General features: G+C 36.4%; 1 protein-coding gene across 1 annotated transcript in view; it reads right to left on the bottom strand.

Moving 5' to 3' along the window:
- LOC113057809 (kinesin-like protein KIF21A) overlaps positions 1 to 26,715 on the bottom strand; it is a 43,018-nt gene that overhangs the window by 9,817 nt on the left and 6,486 nt on the right. Inside the window, exons 2-22 of the mRNA XM_026225336.1 lie at positions 16,330 to 16,552; positions 13,227 to 13,409; positions 12,720 to 12,869; positions 11,713 to 11,844; positions 11,272 to 11,439; positions 10,643 to 10,758; positions 10,352 to 10,547; positions 9,443 to 9,632; positions 8,247 to 8,310; positions 7,957 to 8,157; positions 7,142 to 7,189; positions 6,178 to 6,253; positions 5,960 to 6,062; positions 5,623 to 5,811; positions 3,391 to 3,590; positions 3,199 to 3,306; positions 3,039 to 3,107; positions 1,081 to 1,226; positions 858 to 1,002; positions 547 to 741; positions 123 to 224 (exon numbers count right to left, since the gene is read on the bottom strand). Coding sequence (XP_026081121.1) covers positions 123 to 224; positions 547 to 741; positions 858 to 1,002; positions 1,081 to 1,226; positions 3,039 to 3,107; positions 3,199 to 3,306; positions 3,391 to 3,590; positions 5,623 to 5,811; positions 5,960 to 6,062; positions 6,178 to 6,253; positions 7,142 to 7,189; positions 7,957 to 8,157; positions 8,247 to 8,310; positions 9,443 to 9,632; positions 10,352 to 10,547; positions 10,643 to 10,758; positions 11,272 to 11,439; positions 11,713 to 11,844; positions 12,720 to 12,869; positions 13,227 to 13,409; positions 16,330 to 16,552 — 3,004 coding nt within the window. The remainder of the gene's footprint in view (positions 1 to 122; positions 225 to 546; positions 742 to 857; positions 1,003 to 1,080; positions 1,227 to 3,038; positions 3,108 to 3,198; positions 3,307 to 3,390; positions 3,591 to 5,622; positions 5,812 to 5,959; positions 6,063 to 6,177; positions 6,254 to 7,141; positions 7,190 to 7,956; positions 8,158 to 8,246; positions 8,311 to 9,442; positions 9,633 to 10,351; positions 10,548 to 10,642; positions 10,759 to 11,271; positions 11,440 to 11,712; positions 11,845 to 12,719; positions 12,870 to 13,226; positions 13,410 to 16,329; positions 16,553 to 26,715) is intronic.

Below are 26,715 nucleotides of genomic sequence, written 5' to 3'. Positions count from 1 at the left end.
TGGCCCAATGTCGATAATTTAAAGCTAATATGTGAAAACGCAAATATTGACCGATGTAAGTATAATTACGGATTTATTTAGAAACTCAAATTTCTAAATCAAAATCTACTGCGCTCCAGTACCTTATTGATTGCCATCGAGAGAAAGTGGTCGAGAAGGACACGGGCCTCTGAAAGAGTGCATGAGCTGATCACAGCAGAGACGTCCACTGTATCTCCCTCCTCCTACAGCGCAAAAAAAGGGATTTAAACCATTGAATCAAACATTTCTGTTCCACAATGCATTTTTTCCGTCATAAATCGGGACTGCTTCTGACGATACGCTGGGGAACTTTGGGAAATGTTGCCGTCAGTGGGCAGCTAGGTGAGACACAGGGCCCACGGCTGATCTACAACATCCATATAGCAATTTTTTACCAATTCTCAATGGGAAGTGCCCAAACAGCAAGTTCAACCCAGGCAAAACTGCTCAAAAAGGTGCCCAGTGTACCATCAGCCTTAGAGTATAATACTGTGTAAGACTAAATTCCCAGTTTCCCACAAGCACCTTGGCCTCTTCCATCTGCATGATGTTGGCCTGGCAGTCTGCAATGCTGTCATTGATGTAGTCGATGTTAGCGGTCAGCGACTCCATCTCTTCGTTGAGAGAGAGAACAGTCCTGTCGGCATCCGCGTCTTCGCTGGCGATCTTGTCCCTCTTCCTCATCACTTTCTCTCTGCGCTTTGTCAACTCCTCACGTTGCTGTACACGCAGAATCAAAAGAATAGTTTGTCAGTTAACTCTTGAATCTGCTCAAAATAATTCATCCCGTTTGATGAAAATTTGTTTCGTGCAAATTAAAAGCGGTTCTTGGTCACCTTAAGCAAGCGGTTCATTTCAGTCTCCATATTGGAGATGGTCATCCTCTGCATGATGATGTCACTAATGCGCCGCTCTAGCGACTGCCATTTGGCCCGCGCCGTCCTGGTAAAGTACACTCCTCCTGTTCTCATCTGGTACTTTCTGAAATACAAGTATCATGACTGGATCAGTAAGGCAGATACCCATGAGCCAGCCCTTCTGAAATGTAATGCACATTACCTTGTCCCATAAGGAGCTGTGGCCCCTGCAGTTTGTGTTCTGACAGGAGCCGTATGGGGTGAAGACTCCTGTAAAGGCTCTGGTAAACTGACCTTACGGTTAACCTTGCCTGATGCTGGTCGCACTTGGCGCCTCAGGGCGGTTATCTGATTCAAAGAAGAAGAAAATAAAGATCTTAGTATTGTTCTTTATGCGTTACAGTGTGGATTGTTAAAGGCATGGTTCACCCAGAAATTAAGATAATGTCATTATTCATCGAAACACAAATTAAGCTATTTTTTTAAAGGGGTGGTTGACTGGGTTTTTTTCTAGGCTTGATTGTGTTTATGGGGTGCAGTCTAACATGTGTTCATGCTTCAGTAAAAAAAAAAAACACATTATTTTTTACATAATTTACCTTTATTCTACACTGATCTGTCCCTTCTCCGACAAACACCTTGATTTATTTCCTGTTATTATGAAGCCCCTCCCTCAGAAATACAAGATGGTCGGAGATTGGTCGGCTGGCTCAGTGTGATGTGATTTGCCTCGAGTGTGTCTGAACATCCCGCCCCTCTCCAGCTCAGAATGTGCCACGGTTGTATTGTAAACAATGAAGTCCTCTATATCGCTTATACATTTTTGAACCCTGAATAACGCGCTGAGAATATTGATGAAGAGGAATCGCGCAGAACCTGTGCAAGCTCGGCTCTAAATGGTATGTTTGTTGTTGTCTAATATTTTTAGATATGCTGTTGTTTGTAAGTACTACTGCGTCTGTTAGCTTTTAATATACGGTTTTATTCTGATTAAAGCTTGAATACAAAACAGCAACCGTACGTGCGTCCATGTATAACGCTTCTCATTGCTTTGTGAAAATAAGTGTATAAATGGAACAGCTTGTTTCACCTGATCTGACGATCTAAACTGCTTTAGAACATTGGTTTTGAATCTTGTGAATCCATTAGAATCAATAGAAGACAGAATCGCGATTCATATATAAACAGATTTTGAAGTGCACCCCTAGTTTCTCTTCCTCTTCTCTAAAGTAGCAGAACATGGCCTCGTTTCCTTCGTTATGTGTTCCCGGAGGGGTTAATCTGGGTTTGTGATGTAACGGACCCGGGAAGAAGCTCGTTGTAGTCTCTTACCAGCCGTGTTTGTAGGCATTAAACTGTCAGAATTTTAAAAGCTCAAAGAGCAACATTACAAACTAACTAACTTACGTTAAAAACGTGAAATCGCAATCAACCACACCTTTAACAAAACCTGAAAGATTCCCGCCACTCAAAGTCCATTCCATCAAAACCTTTGACACTTCTAGCTTTTCTTTTCACTATTTCACTATATCCAAAAGCTTTTGAACAGTAAGATTTTTTGTTTTTTTTAAAGACTTTTCTACTCAACAAACCTGCATTTATTTGATCCAAAAGTACATTAAAAAAAAACAGTAAAATTCTGGAATATTTTTATATTTAAAATAACTCATTTCTATTTGAATATTTTAAAAAGTAAATTTATGTAATTACTTTAATTAACAAATTAAAAAAATTGTTAATTATTAAATTTTTACAGTCATTTCTCCAGTCACATGATCCTTCAGCAATCATTTTAATATTCTTATTTGTTGCTCAAATAAATGATTAATGCGCATCTCGTCAGTAAAGCCGGTTCTCTAATCAGCGGTAAATTCCATCAGGTGCGTGATTTCACATAGAGCAGCTTTTACTACACAGAGCCGTTGTTAACTGACAAGCTGCGCAAATCCAAGCTGATAATGACCTTTTTTTTTTTGCGCAGTTTGTCACTTAACAATATATATATATATATATATATATATATATAGCTTTTAAAAAAAAAAAATTATCAATTTTTTATTATCTCTAAATCCTTCCAAATAGCTGCAGCTATCAAACCAGTATTTTTGTAAAAAAAAAAAAAAAAAAAAAAAAATTTTCAAATAATCCTGATTCTGTCACCTCCTCTGCCCTCCTGCGGAGAATGAGCTCCTGCTGTCTCTTTTGAGCCTCAAGCTGCCTTAGCTGGTGCTAAATGAGAAAAGAAGAAAAAAGACAACAAGAGAGTGAGCAGGAATTGTATCTGAGAATATCCCATAATTCTCAGGGTACAGAGCGCCACCTCTTGTTTGCGCTGGTCTTTCTTGAGCGTGGCGATCTCTCGGTTGCGGCGGGTCTCTGTGACTCGGGTCCTCTCCTGATGTTCCTTCATCTGTTTCATCAAACCCACCTGAGTGGAACAAGGCCACCATGACAATGATTAGACATCGTTGCTACTGTAAGTGTAAATGGGCCCACACACAAACAAGCCTACCTTGGTCTTCTTCATCTCAGTAACTTCCTGCTGTAGCTTCTTCAGCTGTTTCTCGTACTGTGACTGGTTCTTCAGAAGGCGTGCGTGTTCCTTCCGTGCAGACTGCAGTTTCTGCAACTCCTTGTTCATGGAGTTTAACCTCTTCTCGTATTCAGACTTTATCTTCTTTGCTTTCTCCTCTGTACATGACTCCACTGAGCCTGCACAGATATGTGGAAATAAATGTGGACTTTTAGGCCACAAATTCTCACCATTAACAACCCATTAACTATGACTTTTGCGGCAGTAAACTACTAACTTGCTGCTTTTTAGTAGTTGTTAAGTTTTGTTAAGTTATTGGGTAGGATTAGGGATGTAGAATATGGTTATACAGAATATGTGCTTAATAAGTACTAATAAACAGTCTAGGGCTGAAACGATTCCTCGAATAACTTGAGTAACTCGATTACAAAAAATGATCGAGGCAAATTCCTCTACCTCAAAGCCTCTTTTAATTTATTTTAAATGTATTATGACGTATAATGTATAAATATTAAGCCGGAACAGTCTATTTAAATATGAATCCTGGATGTTCTGCGTGTCTCTGTTAATGAATGGAGCAGAAGCGCGACTTCCTTTATTAACACACACTGAAGCGCATGTGACGCTCGCGTTAATTTTAGCATCTGCTGTCTCACTAAATAAGACGAGAACAACATCTCCAGAACTGCACTGACAGTCACTTCATGAGCATTTGACCGTTTGATTTGAGTAAAACTAGCGTCACATCACATACACAGAACTGTAAAGGTAGGTCAACCCGTCAAAATAAAAGTACATAGCCTACTACAAAAAAAAAAAAAATTCAAACATTATTATTCTTTTAAGGTTTAAATCACACAACATTTCTTCCCTTTGATTACCAAAAAGTTAAGTTTGCCTAATTTTCAATAATTAAAAGATAAATTAAATTAATGTTCAATGTGCATCTCAGAAAAAGCTTCATTTAAAACCCCAACTGAATGGCACTTAAATGCACTTAATTCATCTGTTAACTTTATTGTCATTGTTCACAGTACAAGTAGAGAGAAACAATGGGTAATAATTAAATGTTTCTTTTTGATGTATGCATTGCTTGCTTTTAAAAAATAAAAAATATTTTTCTAAAAGGAAACTTAGTTGTTCATTTTAAGATACCCAGGAGTCTTATTTTCTCTTCCATAATTAATATTGCACTTTAATTAAGCAAAAACATATTTTATCCGATTACTCGATTAATCGATGGGATTTTTGGTAGAATACTCGATTACTAAAATATTTGATAGCTACAACCCTAAAACAGTCAATATGTAAATAATAGGCATGCTAATAAACAACTAGTTAATAGTGGTCCCTATACTAAAGTGTTTCCAACTTTTAAGACTTTATGTGACAGTTAAGCTGTGCAATTTACTGGACACTTTAGCCATGAAAACAGAGCCATTTGGAAAATGCTCTCCAAAGTGGATAAATGTGAAAATGCTGTTTTCGCGTTGTAGTGTGGACTGTGAAAACAGAGGCTTTTGAAATGATGACGATGAAGTTTAGTCATGTGATGCATATTATACCAATGGATATCCTTGTTTATACTGGTATTGTGCATGTTATGTGCTACGCACTTTCACGCTATAGCTATAGCTATGTTACTTTGTACATTCTTCACAGTCACAGTCCTGCAAAGATGAAAGCAAATTTACTCGCAATCGCCATTTGCGGCAAAACATGAGGGCAGTTGCACATTTTATATATCAGACATAGCCTACAATCGTGAGTGTGTGCGACCCGAACACATCAGTGAATGGTGTTATTTTCTCATAAATAAAATAATCCTGTCAGAAAAACTGCACGAAAACGTCTTGTCTGTTCCGTGTGTATCATCTGCAGTGAGCTTTTGTGAGGCTTTAAGCATGCGCAAAAAGCGAATTTAATTTTTTTTTGATGTTTCAGTGTGGATGAAAACACTTTAATAAGCTAATGTGGACGCAGTGTGTTTAAAAACGAAAAAGTACTTTCTGTATCCAGATTAATGTAAACGTAGCCTTTGCTTTGTTTTATAGTGCGGTCTGTAAGAGGCCTATAAGTTGTTTATCAATGCATTTGCATTTTCATTTAGTTGTTTCCAAATCAAGCCAGAAGAGTAATACTCTTCTAGTAATACTTTATAGATCATATATAGATCATATAAACCACTGAGTTGTACTGTGTGTATCGTACCCATGTTTTGCAGAACACGGTCTCTCTCCAGCTGTGTGTCTCTGATTTTGCTCTGCAGCATCATGAGTTTCTGCTCATACTGTTGTTTGAGGGTGTGCAGACGTCTCTGACTGTTCTCCAGCTCATCGATCAGCCGCTGTTTGATGGCGATCTCACACGTGATGTTGGCCAGATCTGCCTGGAAGTCCTCTGTCAACACACAAATGCACAGAATTAAAGTTTTAACCTCAACAGAAAATAGATAGATAGATAGATAGATAGATAGATAGATAGATAGATAGATAGATAGATAGATAGATAGATAGAAGACATCACAGAATAAATGAAAGCATTGTACCTTTTTCCTCCTCTGAGTCCGACTCATCAGAGCTGTCCACTTCCATCTCATCCTCCTCTTCATCACCCTCGGCGTCCTCACCTTCATCATGATCGCTCCCATCCTGTAAGTGTATTGGTATTATTAAAAGCAAATTTGGTCTCACAGAATCGCAGAGACTGTAAGTAATCAAGGGCAGCATATCTTTACATGTACACAAAGGAGAGTGATAAACCTACCACTTCTGGCTCCTCATTGGCTCTCTCAGAGGCCTCTTTATCCTGCTCATTATCTGGCCCCTCCTCCTTTATGACACTGCATGACATCAGTACAATATAATTAAACCTATTATGTCAAACTCAATAAAAGCAAACCCCTGCATTTACATAAACATCCCAACAAATTCTTGAAGAGGTGTCCAAAAAGATTTAGATTTCACAAATAACTTAATTATAAGATCTATTACTAAATTATTAAAAAAAATTCCATGTTAGTAAATTAGTTGAGCCAATTACACTGTTAAACTCCATAGAAAACTCTAAAGCATCATATACTGAGATCAACATGAACTTGAGTTGATTACACATCTTAAAGAGCTACCAGAATAAAACCTGATTTAATGAAAGAGATTTTGATAAAAGACTCTAAAGACTCTTGTTTCAAACCCTTTCTAAGGCACATTTTTTGGACCCAAATTGAAGGCAGTATCTCATAGAGATAAGCCAATCCAATATCCCACATTGTAACGACATCTATTCGTGTGTGCTATGTATCTTTATGCTTAGTAAAGCATCAAAACATTAGCCTAGCAACATGCTAATGATAACTTAGCTATAACAGTAACTAATACTTCGATATCACTAAGATTCTAGAAACATAGCTGCAAATGGACTATTTGACCCAGTAATTGTAGACTATAATTTATCTATTATGTTTTTAGTTATTGTGTGTTAGCTTAGCAACATGCTAATGTCAAACTTTACCATGAGTTGCTTAACCTGAAGATAACTATTTGAGTTGCTAGATACTAGACACAAAGGGAGCTCACTAGGTTTGAAATGTTCATAAAGACTAAGCTCTTGAACCGTTGATGTTTAAAGTGTTATATTAGAGTAAAGAAGAGGGCAGTACAATGGGGTCAAATTTCCCATGGGGTGTTGACTACGGTTAGTGGAGCATCTACATTCAATGACATTCTCCAACCTGACGTCCTCAAGATCTTCATGAGCACCTTCCTCCATCTGCTGGAGTCTTCAAGAGTGAGGGGGGTTTGGTGGAGATGAGTGAGAGTAAGAGGAACCACGGTGCCAAAGATGGCGGCAGAGAAGAACACGTGAGGAACAGGAATACGTCCAAATTTTTCTCTTTTTTTTACGTTTTTTTTTTTTTTTTTTTGTAATGAATAAAAGAATCTGATGTAAACAAAACTTAGCAGTGACTATACTCCCATCATCACGAATCATTGCAAATGACAAAATAAAATATCTACACTCAAACAACCAATGGACTCTTGTGTTAAGCTTAAACTATGGCATTTTATACTTTACTTATATTTAACAGTTTTAAATCATTTTGTAAAATACGGATAAAACATTAAGGATATATGGACAAATACATTAATTTATGACTAAAAAATACTAAATTACGACTATTTTAGTTACAATAATTGGTCAGATGCCTTTACCATGCAGGTCTAAAAAGTTTATATATAACTCTTTATTTAGCTCACGGTAACTGATATAACCATTGTGACAAATGCATAATTTGGGTGAAGTAGTCAGGGAAGTTAAACTTGTGACAAAGACGGACCATATCGCATGAATTAATTAGTTTTTCAAATATTTCCTCTTGGAAGCAACTCATTAAAATGAGGATGCCTGTGAGGAAGCATAGCAATTGTATACCAAATATCGAAGGCATACAATCCCTGGCATGCCATCCTTTGTCCAGGGATTAAAAGGAAATCTGAGTTTCTTGTTCCTCAGCTGCATGGTTAAGCATCAATATCAGTAGCTTACCTCTTCTTTTTCTTCCTTTCCTTTTTCTTCAGTTTCTCCAGGTCTTTCTTTGCCATTTCGATGATGTCTGTGGCATCTTTTTCGGGTGCAAGGAGGCTGGGGGTAACAGAGTTTGGACCGTAATATGAAGAGCGGGTGGAGACACGGGACAGGTTCTTCCGGAGGTTTTCATTTACAGCCTCACTCTCTAGTAGCTTAGCCCTGAAGACCACAAAATACACAAACATTACACATATAGAGAGGTTTTAAGAGCTTCTGACATATGGGTGCATTGTGCTTGCATACATTACCTGAGCTCCTCAATCTCTTTGATGTAATTATGGATCATGTTTCCGATCTCTTCATTCCCTTCACCTGCAGTCATAAGTCAAAGAAAATTCAGCTGGGTGTGTAAAAACATCACATTCATGTATTTTAGAGATGATATGAATTGTTCCCTCTTGTGTCTAGGAGATCTTCATCCATCTAGATAGGTAACAATTAATCTATTCAAGTGAATCACAATTTCATCCAATTTTTTATTTTCTTAGTATTCCTGTATTTATGTGTTCCTGTGGCTCAGTGGTAGAGCATTGCATTAGCAACTCAAAATGTTGTGTGTTCGATTCCCAGGGAACACACATACCGTTAAAAAAAATGTATAGCCTGAATGCACTGCAAGTCGCTTTGGATAAAAGTGTCTACTAAACGGATAAATGTAAATGAGTATTCAACCCTATTACTAAAACGTTTGCAACCATTTCCAAAATGTGTCTAAAAACAAAACAAAACATGCAAAAGGGTCCGGTTAGCCCTTTTAAAATATTTTCTGGTTGTAAGCATTAAACATACAGAATAACTATAATCATGTATTTTAATAAAACAAACAAAAAAACGAAATGAAACAAAAAACTGGGTTGCAGTCTAGGACTAGGTTATTCATACACTTATATTTACCATAAATACAATGTACATATATCTAGATATAACTATATACATGAACATACATATACACACATACACATATATATATATACACATTTCATTCATTCATTCAACAATTGACAAAAAAATATTCGACAGCTTATATCTATTTGTGTGTGCTATGTATCTTTATGCTTAGTAAAGCATCAAAACATTAGCCTAGCAACATGCTAATGATAACTTAGCTATAACGGTAACTAATACTTCGATATCACTAAGATTCTAGAAACATTGCTGCAAATGTACTATTTGACCCAGTAATTGTAGACTATAATTTATCTATTATGTTTTTAGTTACTGTGTGTTAGCTTAGCAACATGCTAATGTTAAACTTTACCATGAGTTGCTTAACCTGAAGATAACTATTTGAGTTGCTAGATACTAGACACAAAGGGAGCTCACTAGGTTAATAAAAAAAATATAGCACTATTGTTTCATTTTAACTTCCCTTGCTATGTATGAGCATTATTATTACTTAATATCTGAAATATGTGCTATTTTCTTTATGGGTCATTGTCTGTACCTGCTCTGGCGAGGGTCTGGTTGGCCTGGTCGCTGAGTAGCTGGGTGAGTCTGGCTCTCTGGGCATCAATGGTTTCCTGCATTGCCTTCACTCGTACACGCAGGTTATTGTTTTCTGTCTGCAGCATGGAATTCTCATGCACCATATCATTGATGCTTTCCAGACCGTCCTCGCCAACCATACGCTTACCCTGTAAAAAAACAAAAAAATATGTAATAACGTAACATATTATATTATATTATTACACGCTCTGTGGAATACTTGGATGTAACTGATTGGTCAACCGTGACATTCCGAGGTATGTCATCATTCGATAACTTTCGGTAAAAGCTAATAACATCCAGGCTCATCCAGGTAACTGAAGTTGGCTCTGTACTCTTGCTAGGAACAGTTTTTCTTGGTGGATGCTTTGCATTTGTTTAGCTACCAGTAATAGGATATTAAAACTCTTTTCAAAATGGTGTACAATTATTTAATTATGTCATCCTGGTATCGCGGACTCGCTCTTGTTTCATACAAACGCAGCTGCGGCTATTTTGCTACGATTGTTTTGTACGCTGTAATGGATTATAAGAGAACTAACAAACTGGTAAGATTTGAAAACATTTTCTTGCATTGCCTTCATCATTTATGTGGTGAAATGTTGTGTAATAAGTGGTTTGACTACACCTTTTCCCTTATATGTCCGTCTAGTTTGAACTTGGCCCTTGCTTGCAACTGCTGGATGTACATTATCCCTTACTTATATTATATTCTATTGTTATAAGCAATTTAACTCAAATTAAAATAATGTAAAAAATTATAAATTTACTAAAATTAAGTTATTTTATTATATTATATAAACAAAATCTTGTCAGTGATATCATTGTGAAAATCTAATTTTGACACAAATAGAGATGCTGCACAAACCGTTTTGTACTCCATGAGCTCCATTTGCAGGCGAGCGATCTCTGTCCTCAGAGCGCTGATCTGTTGACTGGCCTTGTCCTGGTTCACCATCACTTTGTTCTTGATGTTGCGAGCACGGTTTGCATATTTTAGCGTGTTAAGGGTCTCCATGAAGTCTCTATCTGATGGACTGATGCAGGCGATCATCATGGTCTGGCTGTACGTCACAAAAGAGAGGCAATGTTTAAAAAAAACCTTCACAAATACCTGTAATATCTCCTAATAAAACAGAAATAATGCACAGATGCTCACCTGTTTCCTCCTAGGGAATCTTGAAGCAGGCGAGTGAGCTTGGAGTCACGGTAAGGCACATGTGTGGAGCGTTTGCTCCTGTCACCCAAAGCACTGATCACATTGCCAAGAGCTAACTTTACCACCACAAGACAAAAGACACCATTTGTTTTTTTTAATTTTTTTGAAAACATTTACATATATTTACATGTGTATATATATATATATATATATATATATATATATATATATATGTAAATAATTTGTTATATAAAATATATTTAAAATATAAAAATAGCATTTTTTTTATATTCATATATACATATATACACATGCATGTATGTGTATTTATATACATATAAAATAAATTAATAAATATTTTGTAAACAAAAACTTATTTTGGATGCAATTAATTGTTTGACAGCACTAATGTATATATATATGTGTGTGTGTGTGTTTGTGTATACTATTTTATTGATAATTCATTCTTTAACTTATTTTATTATTATTGAATATAATTTTAAACTGTAAAATTGGACATAACTTCAGACAGAAGAAGACATTATCTGACGGAAATGTCTTGCAGCTATAGTTAAGAAACTGAGTATTTTAGCATTTATGAATTGCCCATTTTCCTCTTCTTTTCCTACCAGTCCACAGTTGATAGAGATGCCCTCTTTGGCTCGGTCCCCGGTGGCCCCTGTTCTCTTCAGTCGCTCGGAGCCGGCTAAATCCACAAAGTGAAACTTAGCTGTCAGCGTCTCAAACTCGTTCATTTCTGAGGAGCCATTCGCCAGTCTGTTATCGGTCTCCGTGTCCTGAAAGAAAACAATTCAAATCTTATGAGTGTTATAGTACATTAAAAGCCATTCTTCCTAAATACCCCAATAATTATCTTAAACTACTATTTTACTGAAGTTTGATATCAATCAAATCTGAAATTTTTTTTTTTTCAAAACAGATTTCAACATATGTCTAATATTCAGTTGAGACACTTTCAAGGCAACTCAATTCTGATTTTTAAAAACAGTTTAACAGACACTCTTTCACAGCTGTGTGACGGTGTGATCTGATTCGATGAAGCCACGTACATTGTCTGAGGCGCAGACGCGAACTTGGCACAGGTGGATGGTGAAGATGGCATGAGAGCGTGAGCTCTGGACATTCATCTGAGTGCTGGCGGTGGAGCGGGACATAGCACCCAATCTGAGACACTGCATCATCTGAAAGACACAGAGAGGAGAATTCTGGGTAATCGGCAATGAGATAATTCATCTCTCCTGAGCATGACTGACAATCACGGAACATATAGACCAATGATGATGGACGGACAGGTAACTTAAATTTGACAAAAACTGATCAGCTTTACAAAAACATAAATCTTAGAGACTTGATGAAGACAAAAAAAGACATTTTTTTTTTTTTAAACAACCCACAAACCTATAGATGATTGAGTTTTATAAAAAAAAAAGAAAAACAGTAGAATTAATAAAATGTACTTAAAAAGTTGCATTTTTGTGAAAAATGAACTTATAAACAACAGATCAGTTTTTTTTTAATATGTATAATTTAAAAACTTTTTTTTATATAAATCTGGAAAACATAAACCATACAACTGACTAATTGATTTGTATTAAAAATGGACAAAATTCAGAAAAATAAATATAATAAACATAACTTTTATTCAAAACAACTGAAAAAAAGAAAGAGAAAAAAATACATTCATAGATAAATATAATTATTTTTATATCACTGCACTTTTTCAATAAGAAAACAACATCAAAGACATTATTTTTAGTGCTGTCAAATCGATTAATCACGATTAATTGCATCCAAAATAAAAGTTTGTGTTTACACAATATATGTATATATAACTTATGTATATATTTAATAAATATTTACATGTATACATATTTTCATATTTATATTATGAAAATAAATAAATATACATTACATATATTTCTTAAATTAATGCGATTGATCACGATTAATCGAGTTGACAGCAACTCGATTTAAATGCATGTAATAAAAAAATAATACATTTTAGCAAATGCAAAAAGGCTTAAGATATGTCCTCAAACCCTAGTATAAAACCAACCTCTTCCTCTGAGCTAACAACTCGTGTTGTGACTCCCACTGTGTAAATCCCTCCATTGGCATCCTCATGGATCTTAACGTTGGATCTCTGCTTGCGGGCCTCCATATCTCGAGTGGAGTCAAACAGGTCAAGCACCTCCTCATTGTACAGCTATGAAACAAAACACTGCAGTTTAGTCAGCTGAAAAAATATGCAGGAGTGGTTAAGTAATTAATTAGCCAAGCTCAGACATGTACATGCTAACATCTCCAATGTCTGCCAAAGTTACGACAGGCGTGCTACATTTGTGGCACGCTGTCAACACCACCCTTTGCACGACAGCAGCTCTGTTACACTTATCAGAGGATATATTTAAACCTCAGTGCTGATATGGAGAGATGACTCAACATCTTCACTTCCATTAAGACCGGAAATAACACATCTGTCAGTTGAAAGTTCCCTAATTTTAGTTTCTTGAGCTCAGATGAAACCAAACTACAAAGTGAAATTATTAAGGTTGTTTTTTACCTCTAAGAACTGGGCGTTGATCTTAAACTCAGGTACGGGTCGCCCTTGTTCTGTGGCGGCCTGTCTGCGCTCCTTGATGCCCCTGAAGAGGTGGCTGACTGCCCGAGGAATGATTCCCAACTCCTCATCATTGATGTTCACGTCAAAGCCCGTACCCATGGTGTAGGTCTTTCCCGAACCGGTCTGGAAAGTTTCAGCAGGATGTGAGGTAAACAAGTCCACTCAAACAGAGGATATTCGTAGCTAACTAATGTAATGTGTTTCAAAGTTCCTCATTGTAAATTAAAGGAATATTTCAGATAATTTCCAATACAAAGTATATGGACATCACCTGCAACATGCTGTCAACTACCATGGAAAAAACATTCAGTGTTCCTGTGTCTCAAGTGGTAGGGATCCTCAAATCTGGCCCACGAGATCCACTTTTCTGAAGAGTTTAGCTCTAACCCTAATCAAACCCACCTGAGCATGCTAATCAGTATCTTCAGGATCATTAGAAAATCACAGGTAGGTGAGTTTGATCAGAGCTGTAGCGCATTGGCCCTCCAGAGCAAGATTTGAGGAACCATGTGGTAGAGCATTGCGTTAGCAGTGCAAGGTTGTGGGTTCGATTCCCAGGGAACACAATGTTAGGTAAAAAATGTAAGCCTGAATGCAAACCCATAGTCTTGCTCCAAAAACAAAACAAAACAAAAAACCTGTGAAAAACCTGCCTGTGCTGTTGGTATGTGTGGTAAATGTGAAGCAGAGACATTGTCTTTCAACTGAGGCAATGGGGGCTGGGGTGGGGAGGTTTGGTGGAGAGGGGTCACAGTCCATACAAAAGAAGTTTGGGGTCTCGGTCACCATAGACACACAGAGGAATGACACACAGGGCCTGAGCGCACATCACCCAATGAACAACACAGGGAGAATTAATGAGGCCAGAAAAGGCTGGCGAAGAGGCGATACTTTTTTTTTTTTTTTTTTAATCATTTTTCAAAGAGAGAACTTTAGATGTAATACACTACCCTCTGTTGGGGATAAAAAAAACAACAACATTAGAACTAAGGGGATTAAACAATTTAGATTACAAAAATAAAATTAAAAAGCTGCATGTCTGAACATGTCCATCTTTCAAGTCTTGTCTGAAGTTTCATGGTTTGTTTGCTTTGCTTGATGTGTAGCGTGCATGCATCTACAAACAAAAAAGTACTACTACAGTGAAAGCTATTTGTTTAATAGCAAACGTTTTATTAATTTTCAATTAATAACTATCAAAAAGCTTAATTTATTTTTCCAGTGATAATGTGTCCAATGGTAAATTGTCAATAGATTATTGAATGGTTATTTGGTTAAATGCCTGATATAAAATCTGTGGTTAACACAAGCTCGAGACATTTTTATGTTTTATTCTAAAATATAAATTACAACAAAAATAGTCCCTTGTTATTTTTTTTTAAGGCTTTTACGTGAAACTTTACTTTGGCTAGCTTACAAGTGGCTAAATGGCACTAAATGTGTTGTTAGGGAATTAAAGGGGTCATATGACATTGCTAAAAAGAACATTATGTTGTGTATTTGGTGTATTTAAATGTTTTTATGCAGTTTAAGGTAAAAAAAAACACATACTGTTTTCCACATACTGTACATTATTGTTTCTCCTCTATGCCTTGCCTTTCAGAAACGTATACATTTTTACAAAGCTCATCGTTCTGAAAAGCGAGGTGTGCTCTGATTGGCCAGCTATCCAGTGCGCTGTGATTGGTCGAATACCTCAAGTGTATGACGTGTATGAAATGTTAGGCCCCTTAACATACTGTCATGACTGGTGCGTCAAGACAAAAACATTAAAACCAAATAAACAAGGCATTTTTTTGCATCCAGTGGAGACATAATAACAGATTATAATGACGTTTACTGTCTATTTACACATTGTATTGCACTGCATAAACTTAAAACCATGTCTGTATTTGTGATGGGAGTAAACGAAAAACAACAAGTGCTACTCTATACTGCTCAGAACAGCTGGCATTGTAGTCTACTCTCCCAGGATCAGAAAACAGTCCTCCATAAAATACACTGCACACATCTGAATGTTTGGGTTGAACTGTTCTGGAAGTGTTGTAAATACAACTTTACGACTGATTTCTAGTTGTGTCCTCTTTTGGAAGGAATGACAAACACAGCGTCTTCACACCATTTGCTTGAACTTTTTGGTGGCGTTAAAAAAAAATCTTCCAACATTGTGACATAGACATGTAGGGGTGTGTTTAAATTAGGCATTTTAGGGGATGTGGACTAGTCTTATCTTTTATAAAGAATATCTCTTTGGGATTAAGACTTTACTCTTTGCAACTTTATGTATCTTATCTATTCACAAACTGCTTGTAACACTCCAAAGAGAAAGGAAAACTTGAAATCGCATCATATGACCCCTTTAAACATCATCCCACCAAGCAGGAAAGTTCATCTACTTTTAAGTTGTTGGTAACTGGTGAAAGGTTTTTCAACCGTGATTGTTGATAGCCTTTAGGGCTGGTCCGAATACCAATTTGATTAATCAACACGGAATATTCGCAGCTTCAGAGGGAGGGGCTGAACATATTCTTCTCTCTAATCAAGGCAGGAATCTCTGTTTGTTTGCATTTTAATGATGTCGAGAACCGTTCATCCAATCGACTTCACACATGGCGGGTGTGTTGCTGCAGACCCAAGGGAGTGCAATGTCACATGTCGGTGCAATATGGACACGCGACACGTTCAGAATAAATACAATTTTAATAAACTATAGAACAGCACAAGCCAAAAAAGGGGCGCCTCACGCGACCAATGCTTTTATGCTACGAGAACTAGTGATATAAAAAACACAGGTCTGTTAAGAGCAATAATTTGAATAAAGACAAATTATTATTAGGCTGGACTACTGTAAAAAAAAAAAAAAAAATTAAATGGCTGCTGTATTCATAAGTATTTTCCAAGCAAGTGCATGTTTTTATCATGTGTAAAATTACTTATTAACATGACGGATAAAAGCAGCTAATTGGATAAGAAAGCTTTGGGCTGATACCATAAACATGTTCAGTATTGACTGAATTGCTTTCTTGGGATTTTACAGTCTTACCTGTCCATAGGCGAAGATAGTGGCATTATATCCTTCAAAACAGCCTTCAATGAGTTTCTCAGTGCAGTTGCTGTAGATATTGTCCTGCTGCGAGTCCATGTCAAAAACATAGTCAAACGTGAAGGGCTTGTCCTTTCCCAGAACAACCTGGGGCTCCCCAGGGGTCACGAACGTGCAGATGTGACATCCCTCTATCTTTTCCTTTGCCAACTGTGGACGAATCCTGGAAAAATAGAGAGTGTTTGTGTTAAAGAGGAAAATTATGAATCTGAATAAATGTTTTTATCTTGTTATGATATATATATATATATTTCTCTAATGATTAAAAAAGGTCAAGAATACTGTATTCGTGGAAAGTGCCAAAACAGTCCAATCCTGAGTTCGTTCATGAACACAGACGTTCTCTGTTAGAGGAGAGCGAGAGAGGAAGCTCTGGCAACACGATAGGTAAACAGTCACACCCTGGGATTCATTTACTCATGTTTTCTGTTTTCATTATTTAAACTTTTACTCCAACACAACCTGCTGCTCTGCCTTTCACGTTTTAGCCTTTATTCCAATGATTTTTGAAGAAGACGTATCACATGAAAACTTACATTCTTGTTTTATTTACTAATGGATAGAATATTAAGAGCACAAAGCATCCTTTTAGTCCACCCAGATGATTATTGAAAATGAATTACAAAAATACATACATAGATTCACATATTGTAGATGTACTCCCAACACACATTACCAAGTATGTGAAAGTAAATGATTATAGTTGCAGAACTTGCAATGTTTCAGAATTAAATAATTAATGATATGCAAGTGGCAAGTGACAAATGAGAAGTGGTCAGTGAGAGGGTAAAAATAAATGTCATGTAAAACTAAATTATATATTTTTGTGCAAGAAATATGACTTTAATATGAAAACAACACTATTTTGAAATTATGTTAATAGTTTTTAGTTATTTTAATTGATAGGAAATTAACAAAAACAATAATAACAATAAAATGTTCTAGACATGTTAACTAAATGTTAAAGAAAATATATATATTTTTTTTTTTTATCTGTAAAAGACTGAAGGCAAACGGTGGTCCATTAGTGCGCAGCACAACAAAATCACCACAACACAATGCATAGGACTTGTGTTGTGGCTTGTTTCCGCTGTGCTACGACTTGTTTCTGTTGTGTTAAATTTTGTTTCTGTTGTGTTGAGAGCTAATTTCATCGTATTGCGACGTTTCTGTTGTGTTGTGGTTAGCATCCACTGTGTTGTACTAATTTTGTTGTGTTTTGGTTTGTTTCCGTTGTGTTGTAACAGGTTTCTGTTGTGTTGCGACTGGTTTCCTTTGAGTTGTGATAATTTTGTTGTGTTGTGGCCTGTTTCCATTGTGTTGTGCTAATTTAGTTGTGTTACGGCTTGTTTCTATTGTGTTGTGACTGGTTTCCTTTGTGTTGTGCTAATTTTGTTGTGTTACGGCTTGTTTCTATTGTGTTGTGACTGGTTTCCTTTGTGTTGTGCTAATTTTGTTGTGTTTTGGCTTGTTTCTATTGTGTTGTGACTGGTTTCCTTTGTGTTGTGCTAATTTTGTTGTGTTTTGGCTTGTTTCTATTGTGTTGTGACTGGTTTCCTTTGTGTTGTGCTAATTTTGTTGTGTTTTGGCTTGTTTCAATTGTGTTGTGACTGGTTTCCATTGTGTTTCGACTGGTTTCTGTTGTTTTGCCACATGTTTAATTTGTGTTGTGCTAATTTTGTTGTGTTGTGGCTTGTTTCCATTGTGTTGCGACTGGTTTCCTTTGTGTTGTGCTAATTTTGTTGTGTTTTGGCTTGTTTCTATTGTGTTGTGACTGGTTTCCTTTGTGTTGTGCTAATTTTGTTGTGTTTTGGCTTGTTTCTATTGTGTTGTGACTGGTTTCCTTTGTGTTGTGCTAATTTTGTTGTGTTTTGGCTTGTTTCTATTGTGTTGTGACTGGTTTCCTTTGTGTTGTGCTAATTTTGTTGTGTTTTGGCTTGTTTCTATTGTGTTGTGACTGGTTTCCTTTGTGTTGTGCTAATTTTGTTGTGTTTTGGCTTGTTTCAATTGTGTTGTGACTGGTTTCCATTGTGTTTCGACTGGTTTCTGTTGTTTTGCCACATGTTTAATTTGTGTTGTGCTAATTTTGTTGTGTTGTGGCTTGTTTCCATTGTGTTGCGACTGGTTTCCTTTGTGTTGTGCTAATTTTGTTGTGTTTTGGCTTGTTTCTATTGTGTTGTGACTGGTTTCCTTTGTGTTGTGCTAATTTTGTTGTGTTTTGGCTTGTTTCTATTGTGTTGTGACTGGTTTCCTTTGTGTTGTGCTAATTTTGTTGTGTTTTGGCTTGTTTCAATTGTGTTGTGACTGGTTTCCATTGTGTTTCGACTGGTTTCTGTTGTTTTGCCACATGTTTAATTTGTGTTGTGCTAATTTTGTTGTGTTGTGGCTTGTTTCCATTGTGTTGCGACTGGTTTCCTTTGTGTTGTGCTAATTTTGTTGTGTTTTGGCTTGTTTCTATTGTGTTGTGACTGGTTTCCTTTGTGTTGTGCTAATTTTGTTGTGTTTTGGCTTGTTTCTATTGTGTTGTGACTGGTTTCCTTTGTGTTGTGCTAATTTTGTTGTGTTTTGGCTTGTTTCTATTGTGTTGTGACTGGTTTCCTTTGTGTTGTGCTAATTTTGTTGTGTTTTGGCTTGTTTCTATTGTGTTGTGACTGGTTTCCTTTGTGTTGTGCTAATTTTGTTGTGTTTTGGCTTGTTTCAATTGTGTTGTGACTGGTTTCCATTGTGTTTCGACTGGTTTCTGTTGTTTTGCCACATGTTTAATTTGTGTTGTGCTAATTTTGTTGTGTTGTGGCTTGTTTCCATTGTGTTGCGACTGGTTTCCTTTGTGTTGTGCTAATTTTGTTGTGTTTTGGCTTGTTTCTATTGTGTTGTGACTGGTTTCCTTTGTGTTGTGCTAATTTTGTTGTGTTTTGGCTTGTTTCTATTGTGTTGTGACTGGTTTCCTTTGTGTTGTGCTAATTTTGTTGTGTTTTGGCTTGTTTCAATTGTGTTGTGACTGGTTTCCATTGTGTTTCGACTGGTTTCTGTTGTTTTGCCACATGTTTAATTTGTGTTGTGCTAATTTTGTTGTGTTGTGGCTTGTTTCCATTGTGTTGCGACTGGTTTCCTTTGTGTTGTGCTAATTTTGTTGTGTTTTGGCTTGTTTCTATTGTGTTGTGACTGGTTTCCTTTGTGTTGTGCTAATTTTGTTGTGTTGTGGCTTGTTTCCATTGTGTTGCGACTGGTTTCCTTTGTGTTGTGCTAATTTTGTTGTGTTGTGGCCTGTTTCCATTTTGTTGTTCCATTTTTTTTACATAAAAGGGAATAAAACATTTAGAAAAACTGTAGTACAGTATTTTATATGCAATACAAAGAGTTCATCCTGGCAAGATTGCTCATTCTAGAGACACTAGGATTCAATGCATTATTGTCTGAGAGAAATGTTAGTATCCAGTAAAGCTGAAAGCTCTTTCAGTTATGTTACGTACATTTGCTTTTTATTTACCTTTGTTGCACAAAAGTTCAAAATTTTTCATGAAAATATTCATATGCTGATTTCATGTACTATTATGTGCAATAAACAGTGCTACTCTGTTTTTAACCCCTGTTCGTAACATGATTTTCCAGCTGCAAGCTTCTATTCGCTCTTTCATTCGTGAAGTCACTTTTAGGACAGTAATGCTAGTCAAACACTCTTGTGTGTGTCCAGTCTTTTCCGGTGACATCTCTAGAGTCTCCAAACAGTCACTCAAGGGTTAACTTTATTCCTCACTTTCAGACCTCGGACCACTCAATGAATCTTTATAGACTCGAGAATATATAAATTGGTCTTGTAAATACAAATGCACTCCAAGAACCTCCCCTAACCACAAATGTGACCCTGGATCACAAAACCAGTCTTATTTTCATTCTGATTGTTAGTTATATTTTTTGTTACCAGTATGTCTTGAAGAATGAGTGAATCATACTTTGAACCATTTAGTTCAAAAACAGTAAATGACATTACTTCCTTTATATGTGAGTCATTTTATTAGTCACTCAAACAATTTGTAAAAAAAAAATACAGGAATGAAACGGCACTATTGTGCGTTGCTCTGAGACATGCAAGCAATGATTCTGCTTTGTTTTTTAAGAGCAAAAATAGAGAATATAACTGCCAATAATGATTCTAAATGGCTAATTAATCTTCTGTTTAAAAGCGTAATAATGCTGTATAGAACTGTCATTCTTAATACATACTTAATGATCAATTAGTCTCTGTTGACACCTGAAACTATCATTTAGTCCTGTCAATAAGAATGAAAAAATGTTTTCCTCAAAAGCACTTAAAGAATAATTAATCATAACTCACTTAACTTTGTTTCTTTTCATCTTTTAAACACAAAAGGGAAGTAACTTAAAGGTTTAGTTCACCCAATAATCAAAATTATGTCATTAATAACTCACCCTCATGTCGTTCCAAACCCGTAAGACCTCCTTTTATCTTCGGAACACAGTTTAAGATATTTTAGATTTAGTCCGAGAGCTCTCAGTCCCTCCATTGAAACTGTGTGTACGATATACTGTCCATGTCCAGAAAGGTAAGAAAAACATCATCAAAGTAGTCCATGTGACATCAGAGGGTCAGTTTTTTTTTTGATGCATCGAAAATACATTTTCGCATACACAAAAATAGCAAAAACGACGACTTTTTCCAGCATTGTCTTCTCTTCAGTGTCTGTTGTGAGATTTCAAAACTCTACAGTTTAGTGATATCTGGTTCGCGATCGGATCATTCGATGTAATCGGATCTTCTTGAACCAGTTCACCAAATCGAACTGAATCATTTAAAATGGTTTGTGTCTCCAATAACCAATATCCCGGAGTAATTCATGTACTCAAACAGTACACTGACTGAACTGCTGTGAAGAGAGAACTGAATCAAAGGCAATCATCATCATTACGTCGAGCGCAAAAGAACCGGTGAAATTTGACAATCAACCGGTTTATTGAATTGAACTGTCCAAAAGAACTACTGGTGATCTGAAAACCGATGCAACCGGTTCTTGACTCGTGAACGAGTCATTATCTGGCTCGGCTCGGTGTTCATCTTCAGTTCTCTCTTCACAGCAGTTCAGTTAGTGTACTGTTTGAGTAAATGAATTACTCAGGGATATTGGTTTGTTTAAACTCAGAGAGAGTGTCAGCCACATTAAAAAAGTTAACAGCTTAAGTCATTTGTGGATTAATGCGTATTGGAGACATGAACCGTTTCAAATGATTCAGTTCGGTTTGGTGAACTGGTTCAAAAAGATCCGGTTACATCGAATGATTCATTCGCGAACCGGATATCACTAAACTGCAGAGTTTTGAACTGTCTTACAACAGACACGGAAGAGAAGACAATGATGAATAAAGCCATAGTTTTTGCTATTTTTGGACTAAATTACATTTTCAATGCTTCAAAAAATTGACCCTCTGATGCAGTGGCGTAGCCACGGGTGTAAAATAGATGCAGAATTATTTTTTATAGTCTCAATAAAAAATGTTTACTAAACTTGGGCTATTGTTGTTTACTTCGAATATATATATATATATATATATATATATACATATATATATATATATATATATATATATATATATATATATATATATATATATATTTTAAATCAACTCTTTCACGCGTAAATTACAAATATTTTAACTGACCCCTTATTTCCATGGCGACACGTCATGATTGTCACGTGACACACCGCAGCCACTAACAGATGTATAGATATTCGTTTTATTTAGTTTTTCATTTTTATTAACATTTATATACACACTTGCTTACCATGTCAACTATCTGATATTCCGATTCTTTGTTTAAATACCTTATATAAATTATCTTGATCTATAACGAGATGAGCGCTGCAGTTCAGAGTCCTGTCAGCCTGATTTAACGTACAGCACTTGAATTCCCCAGTTTCTCCCGAAATACATGGAAGTAAGTGGCTGTTGAACCCAAGCTGGACGAAGAATAGAGTAAACTTTATTGTTCTGCTATGTGTGTCTGATATATGAATAAAACACGGCTGCAAATTACATTTGATTAGATAGTTTTTGCTGCTTCCACAGACATCAGTGTGTATTTTACAAACTATCAATGTATTGTTTTACTACTGATAATGTATATTTAAATGTATGAAACCTAAAATAAACATTATGTGGTTGAAAACACTGCATATTGTGATATATGACAAGCGCTGAGCGCGTGCGTCTCTGGCTCAGAATCTGACAGTTCTGTGACGCCACTGAACATTCTAAATCATACTCTCAGGGGCACAGAAATAAGAATCCAATATATGGTGCAATAATGCTAAAAATGTTCAAATTTAATTTACATTTTAAATTATTTTTGTTAAAATATATCTGCCGACATTTGGACTGTCAACCAATCAGCAAACAGCAGCTGACTGTGACCCCAGCAGTCTATGATATAAACAGATCATTTTTGATTGCACATTGCTAGCTAGCAATATGTCGCAGAGCTCCTCTCTTAATTTTTTTTTTTTTTTTTTTAAGCAAAAAACCTTGGCTTGATGGACAGCTGGACACAAGGCCTAATGCTACACCTGATGAGGATGTTTCTCCCTCCCCGGGCCCAACATCAACAGACAGTGTTGCCAGATTGGAAATGTCCAAGTTTCGTACCAGAAGCTCAAAATTATCATATTTGGAAGAAAATTATTACATTTAACAATTAACTACATTTTGACACCACCTGCAAATTACCACTAGGAGTATGCTTGGACGGAAGCAGTGAGACAAAAATACTATCCCATAATTTTGCACAGTAATCTGACAATAAATGTGGCACACCCAGATTTTCATATGCACACCCAGAGTCTCTTTTCTGGCTGCTCTGATGTCACATGGAGTACTTTGATGATGTTTTTCTTACCTTTCTGGACATGGACAGTATACCGTACACACAGTTTCAATGGAGGAGCTCTCGGACTAAATCTAAAATATTTTAAACTGTGTCCCGAAGATGAACGGAGGTCTTACGGGTTTGGAACGACATGAGGGTAAGTTATTAATTACATAATTTTGATTATTGGGCGAACTGACCCTTTAAGCTTTTTCACCTTATAAAACAATTGTGACTCTCCAGAACACTTGATCCATATGGAATACTTTCTAATGGCATATTTGACAACTTCCTGCAACTTTACATTTTGGTGAAATGGACTTTCAATGGATTTTCTCAGGAAAGCTGAACATTAGCATAAACTAATGTTATGCATGAGGTGGGTCACACATTGTTCACAATGCTTCTGACTGAACGCGTTAACCTCAACCCACAGGCCTCATTACTGCGATTACAGTGACAAAGACATTTTCCATGGCCTCCTCTTTCCCAGGGAAAAGATCAGTAGCTTAAGTGGATTTGACCATCTACAGGTCCAACAGTTATTTAGTCATTAGCCAGAAGCACAAGGGTCCATTTTGTCTGCTATGGGATCATTTGACCTCTAAAAAGTCTCAGGTGAGCTCATAATGATTTCCGACAGTAAACTAAGCAGAACTGGCAACATAAAAACATAAAAAAATTCCAATAAAGCAGATGGAGACAGATGGGTTAGAGTGCTGATGCATCCTGCCCTGCAAAAACATGACCCTGTTAGAGTGCTATTATGAGTACATTTTCTTTCCTAGTCTCATTAAAAACTGATTTATTGATCGTTTGAGATGAGAACATACGCTACCATAATTCAAAATGAGATCTCTGTAGTTACTATAATAATTAAGATAATATATTTCATCTATCCAGCCTGTATGGGTTTGATAAACAGCCACATAAACCCCTTTCACACTGCGATTCCGGCAAAAACATGGGTAAAGTGTTCCGGCAATTGTTCCCGGGTCGCTAGATTTTGAACTTTCACACTGCCAGTGATTACCCGGGATAATTGCGTGCTTTCACACACAACCCGTAAAGATCCCGTAACGACACGTGACATCAGCGCGTGACGTGTAATGTACGAGTCGAAAATGCTAGGCACGTTATACTTTCACTGAAGCAAGGGAACGATCTCGGCGTCAGCGCGGAAAGTGAGCAACTAACTGATCTCTGCTTCATTACAGTTTGCACATATTTTTTTTGTCACGAATGTTTATTTTCCTTGAAAACAGCTGGTAAAAGAGTCGCGCGATAACGTGCGTCATCACTACGACACGGCATTAGATCTGACTTTTGTTTACACAGCGTTCATTCCGGGAAATGTTACTAGGTCCCCAACCCGGGTTCAATGCCGGAATCAATACCGGGACGTGTTTGCTTTCACACAGAAGGCGACCCGGCAATGTTCCGGCAATTTGCCGGGTCCGACGTGCAGTGTGAAAGGGGCTATAGTGGCACACCCACAGATCCGTGTGATATATGACACACAATAAAGATAAAAGGTGGCAAAAATTGACAGCTAGAAGTCAAGTTGCAAAAGTTTTAGCCTGATTGCCCACAATGGGTCTCATGTTTACTAGGCTGGTAGACAAGTGGTTTTGAATTAAAAACTTAGTAAAGAACCTCACAATTTTATGGCACTCTGTAACTATTTTATATTTTGGCAAATTTTAAGATAATTCTTATTAATTCGTATCTGAAATTGCAGTAAGATTACCTCACTTTAGTTGGTCAGTTAAGATTTCTAGTCCAAGGGAGTGTTTTCTGTTCAACAATGTAACGGCTTAACTACCAGTTAAATACATCGCAAGAGTAATTAATTAGCTAGTCATGACAGTTTCTTGAACCAGTAGTAACTTTGTTACACAATCATCATTCAAACTACATTCCCTAAGAATAAACTATATTTCCACCCAAAGTTCGAGAGCTGTAGTTTCAACGACAGAAATATACAATGAACTTCACAATGTTGGTAACAACGGAACTTGCAACAATATTTGACTAACAATGCTTTTAAGAAATGCACCCCAGAATTAATATAGCAAAGAAAGAATTGTAAATTTTTACGGTTACTACAGAGGGCGCTATAACAGACATCACTGTGTGTTCATAATTACCAAACTGAATAATAACACTAGTTTTATGACATGGACATTTGAAGGTAACTCCATTGGGCTTGCAATGGATTGGCCGAGCATTTACAGTAAGTCTGTGTTTGCATATTTTGGATAGAGTAGGAAATTGCACAGCAGCCCAGACTTGCTGATAGTCAAAATTCTGGCTACGGGAGACCACACGATTAAATTTGCATATGTGTATACATTGACTATTTAAACATTTCAGAAAAGAAACATGATCATCAAACCCTACACGGAACTGCTGTAAAAAAAAACATCCTGTTCATGGAAATCAACTTTTTCTGTAAGTCTGGATAGGTTCATATTCAATGGAAGGCCTTCTAAGGTTGTGCAACCCAAGCAGGAACAGAATACTCCTGGGTAAATGAGTGACCACGGCGAGTGCACTGGAGACAGACATGGGATGTGAGGATTTCCCCGCCTTCATTTTCCGTTTGCCATCCTTGAAACAGTCAACAAAATGGTCACTTTATCTGTGATGTATTGTCCTGATTAAAAGCCTGATTAAAGTGTTGGCTTTGCACAGATTAGTTTTGAATTTCAGGTCTTCTATACTGTTTTACTGAGGATTTCATTTAAATGACTTAATATTACAGGCACAATCCAGCTTGTTTTCCTTGTTTTCTATCATTAAGTTTTAATGTGCACTGTTAGAAAATAAAACCAAACAAATCAGGGTTTTATGTCCATAGGCTTTAGTGCTGACGAACGATTAATCACGATTAATCGCATCTAAAATAAAAGTTTGCTTACATAATATATATTTCTGTGTACTCTGCACATTTATTATGCATGTACAAATACACACATATGCGCAGTATATATTTTGATATTGTATATGTATATATTTATATTCATGAAATTTATATTACATATAAATATATTTAATATATAATCATAACATATTTTTTTTAAATATATACATGTATGTGTGTGTATATACACACACATACATAATGTACACAGCACACAAACACAACCGAAAACATTTATTTTGGATGCAATTAATCGCGATTAATCGATTGACAACACTAACGGTCTTCTAATGTAAATGCTTTGCATACGTTTTTTACAAAATACTGAATGAATCCTAATTACTTTCGGTGGTAATCTTCTGCATTTAACAGATGTTGTACATAAAGCTTAAATTGTTTCAAACCCTGACACCTTTTTAACATCCTGTCAGGATGAGCGTGTCTCTTGTGTATTTTAAAAATGGGGGGAGTGTTTTTACAGCATCAGCTGCGCTCAATCACTCTGGAAAGTGCAAATTAAGTT

The sequence above is a fragment of the Carassius auratus genome, chromosome 4 (genome assembly GCF_003368295.1).
Source record: "Carassius auratus strain Wakin chromosome 4, ASM336829v1, whole genome shotgun sequence".
In the NCBI taxonomy this organism is placed as follows: Eukaryota; Metazoa; Chordata; class Actinopteri; order Cypriniformes; family Cyprinidae; genus Carassius; species Carassius auratus.
The sequence above is the reverse complement of the archived record's forward strand: the minus strand, read 5'-3'. Positions and strand labels throughout refer to the sequence as shown.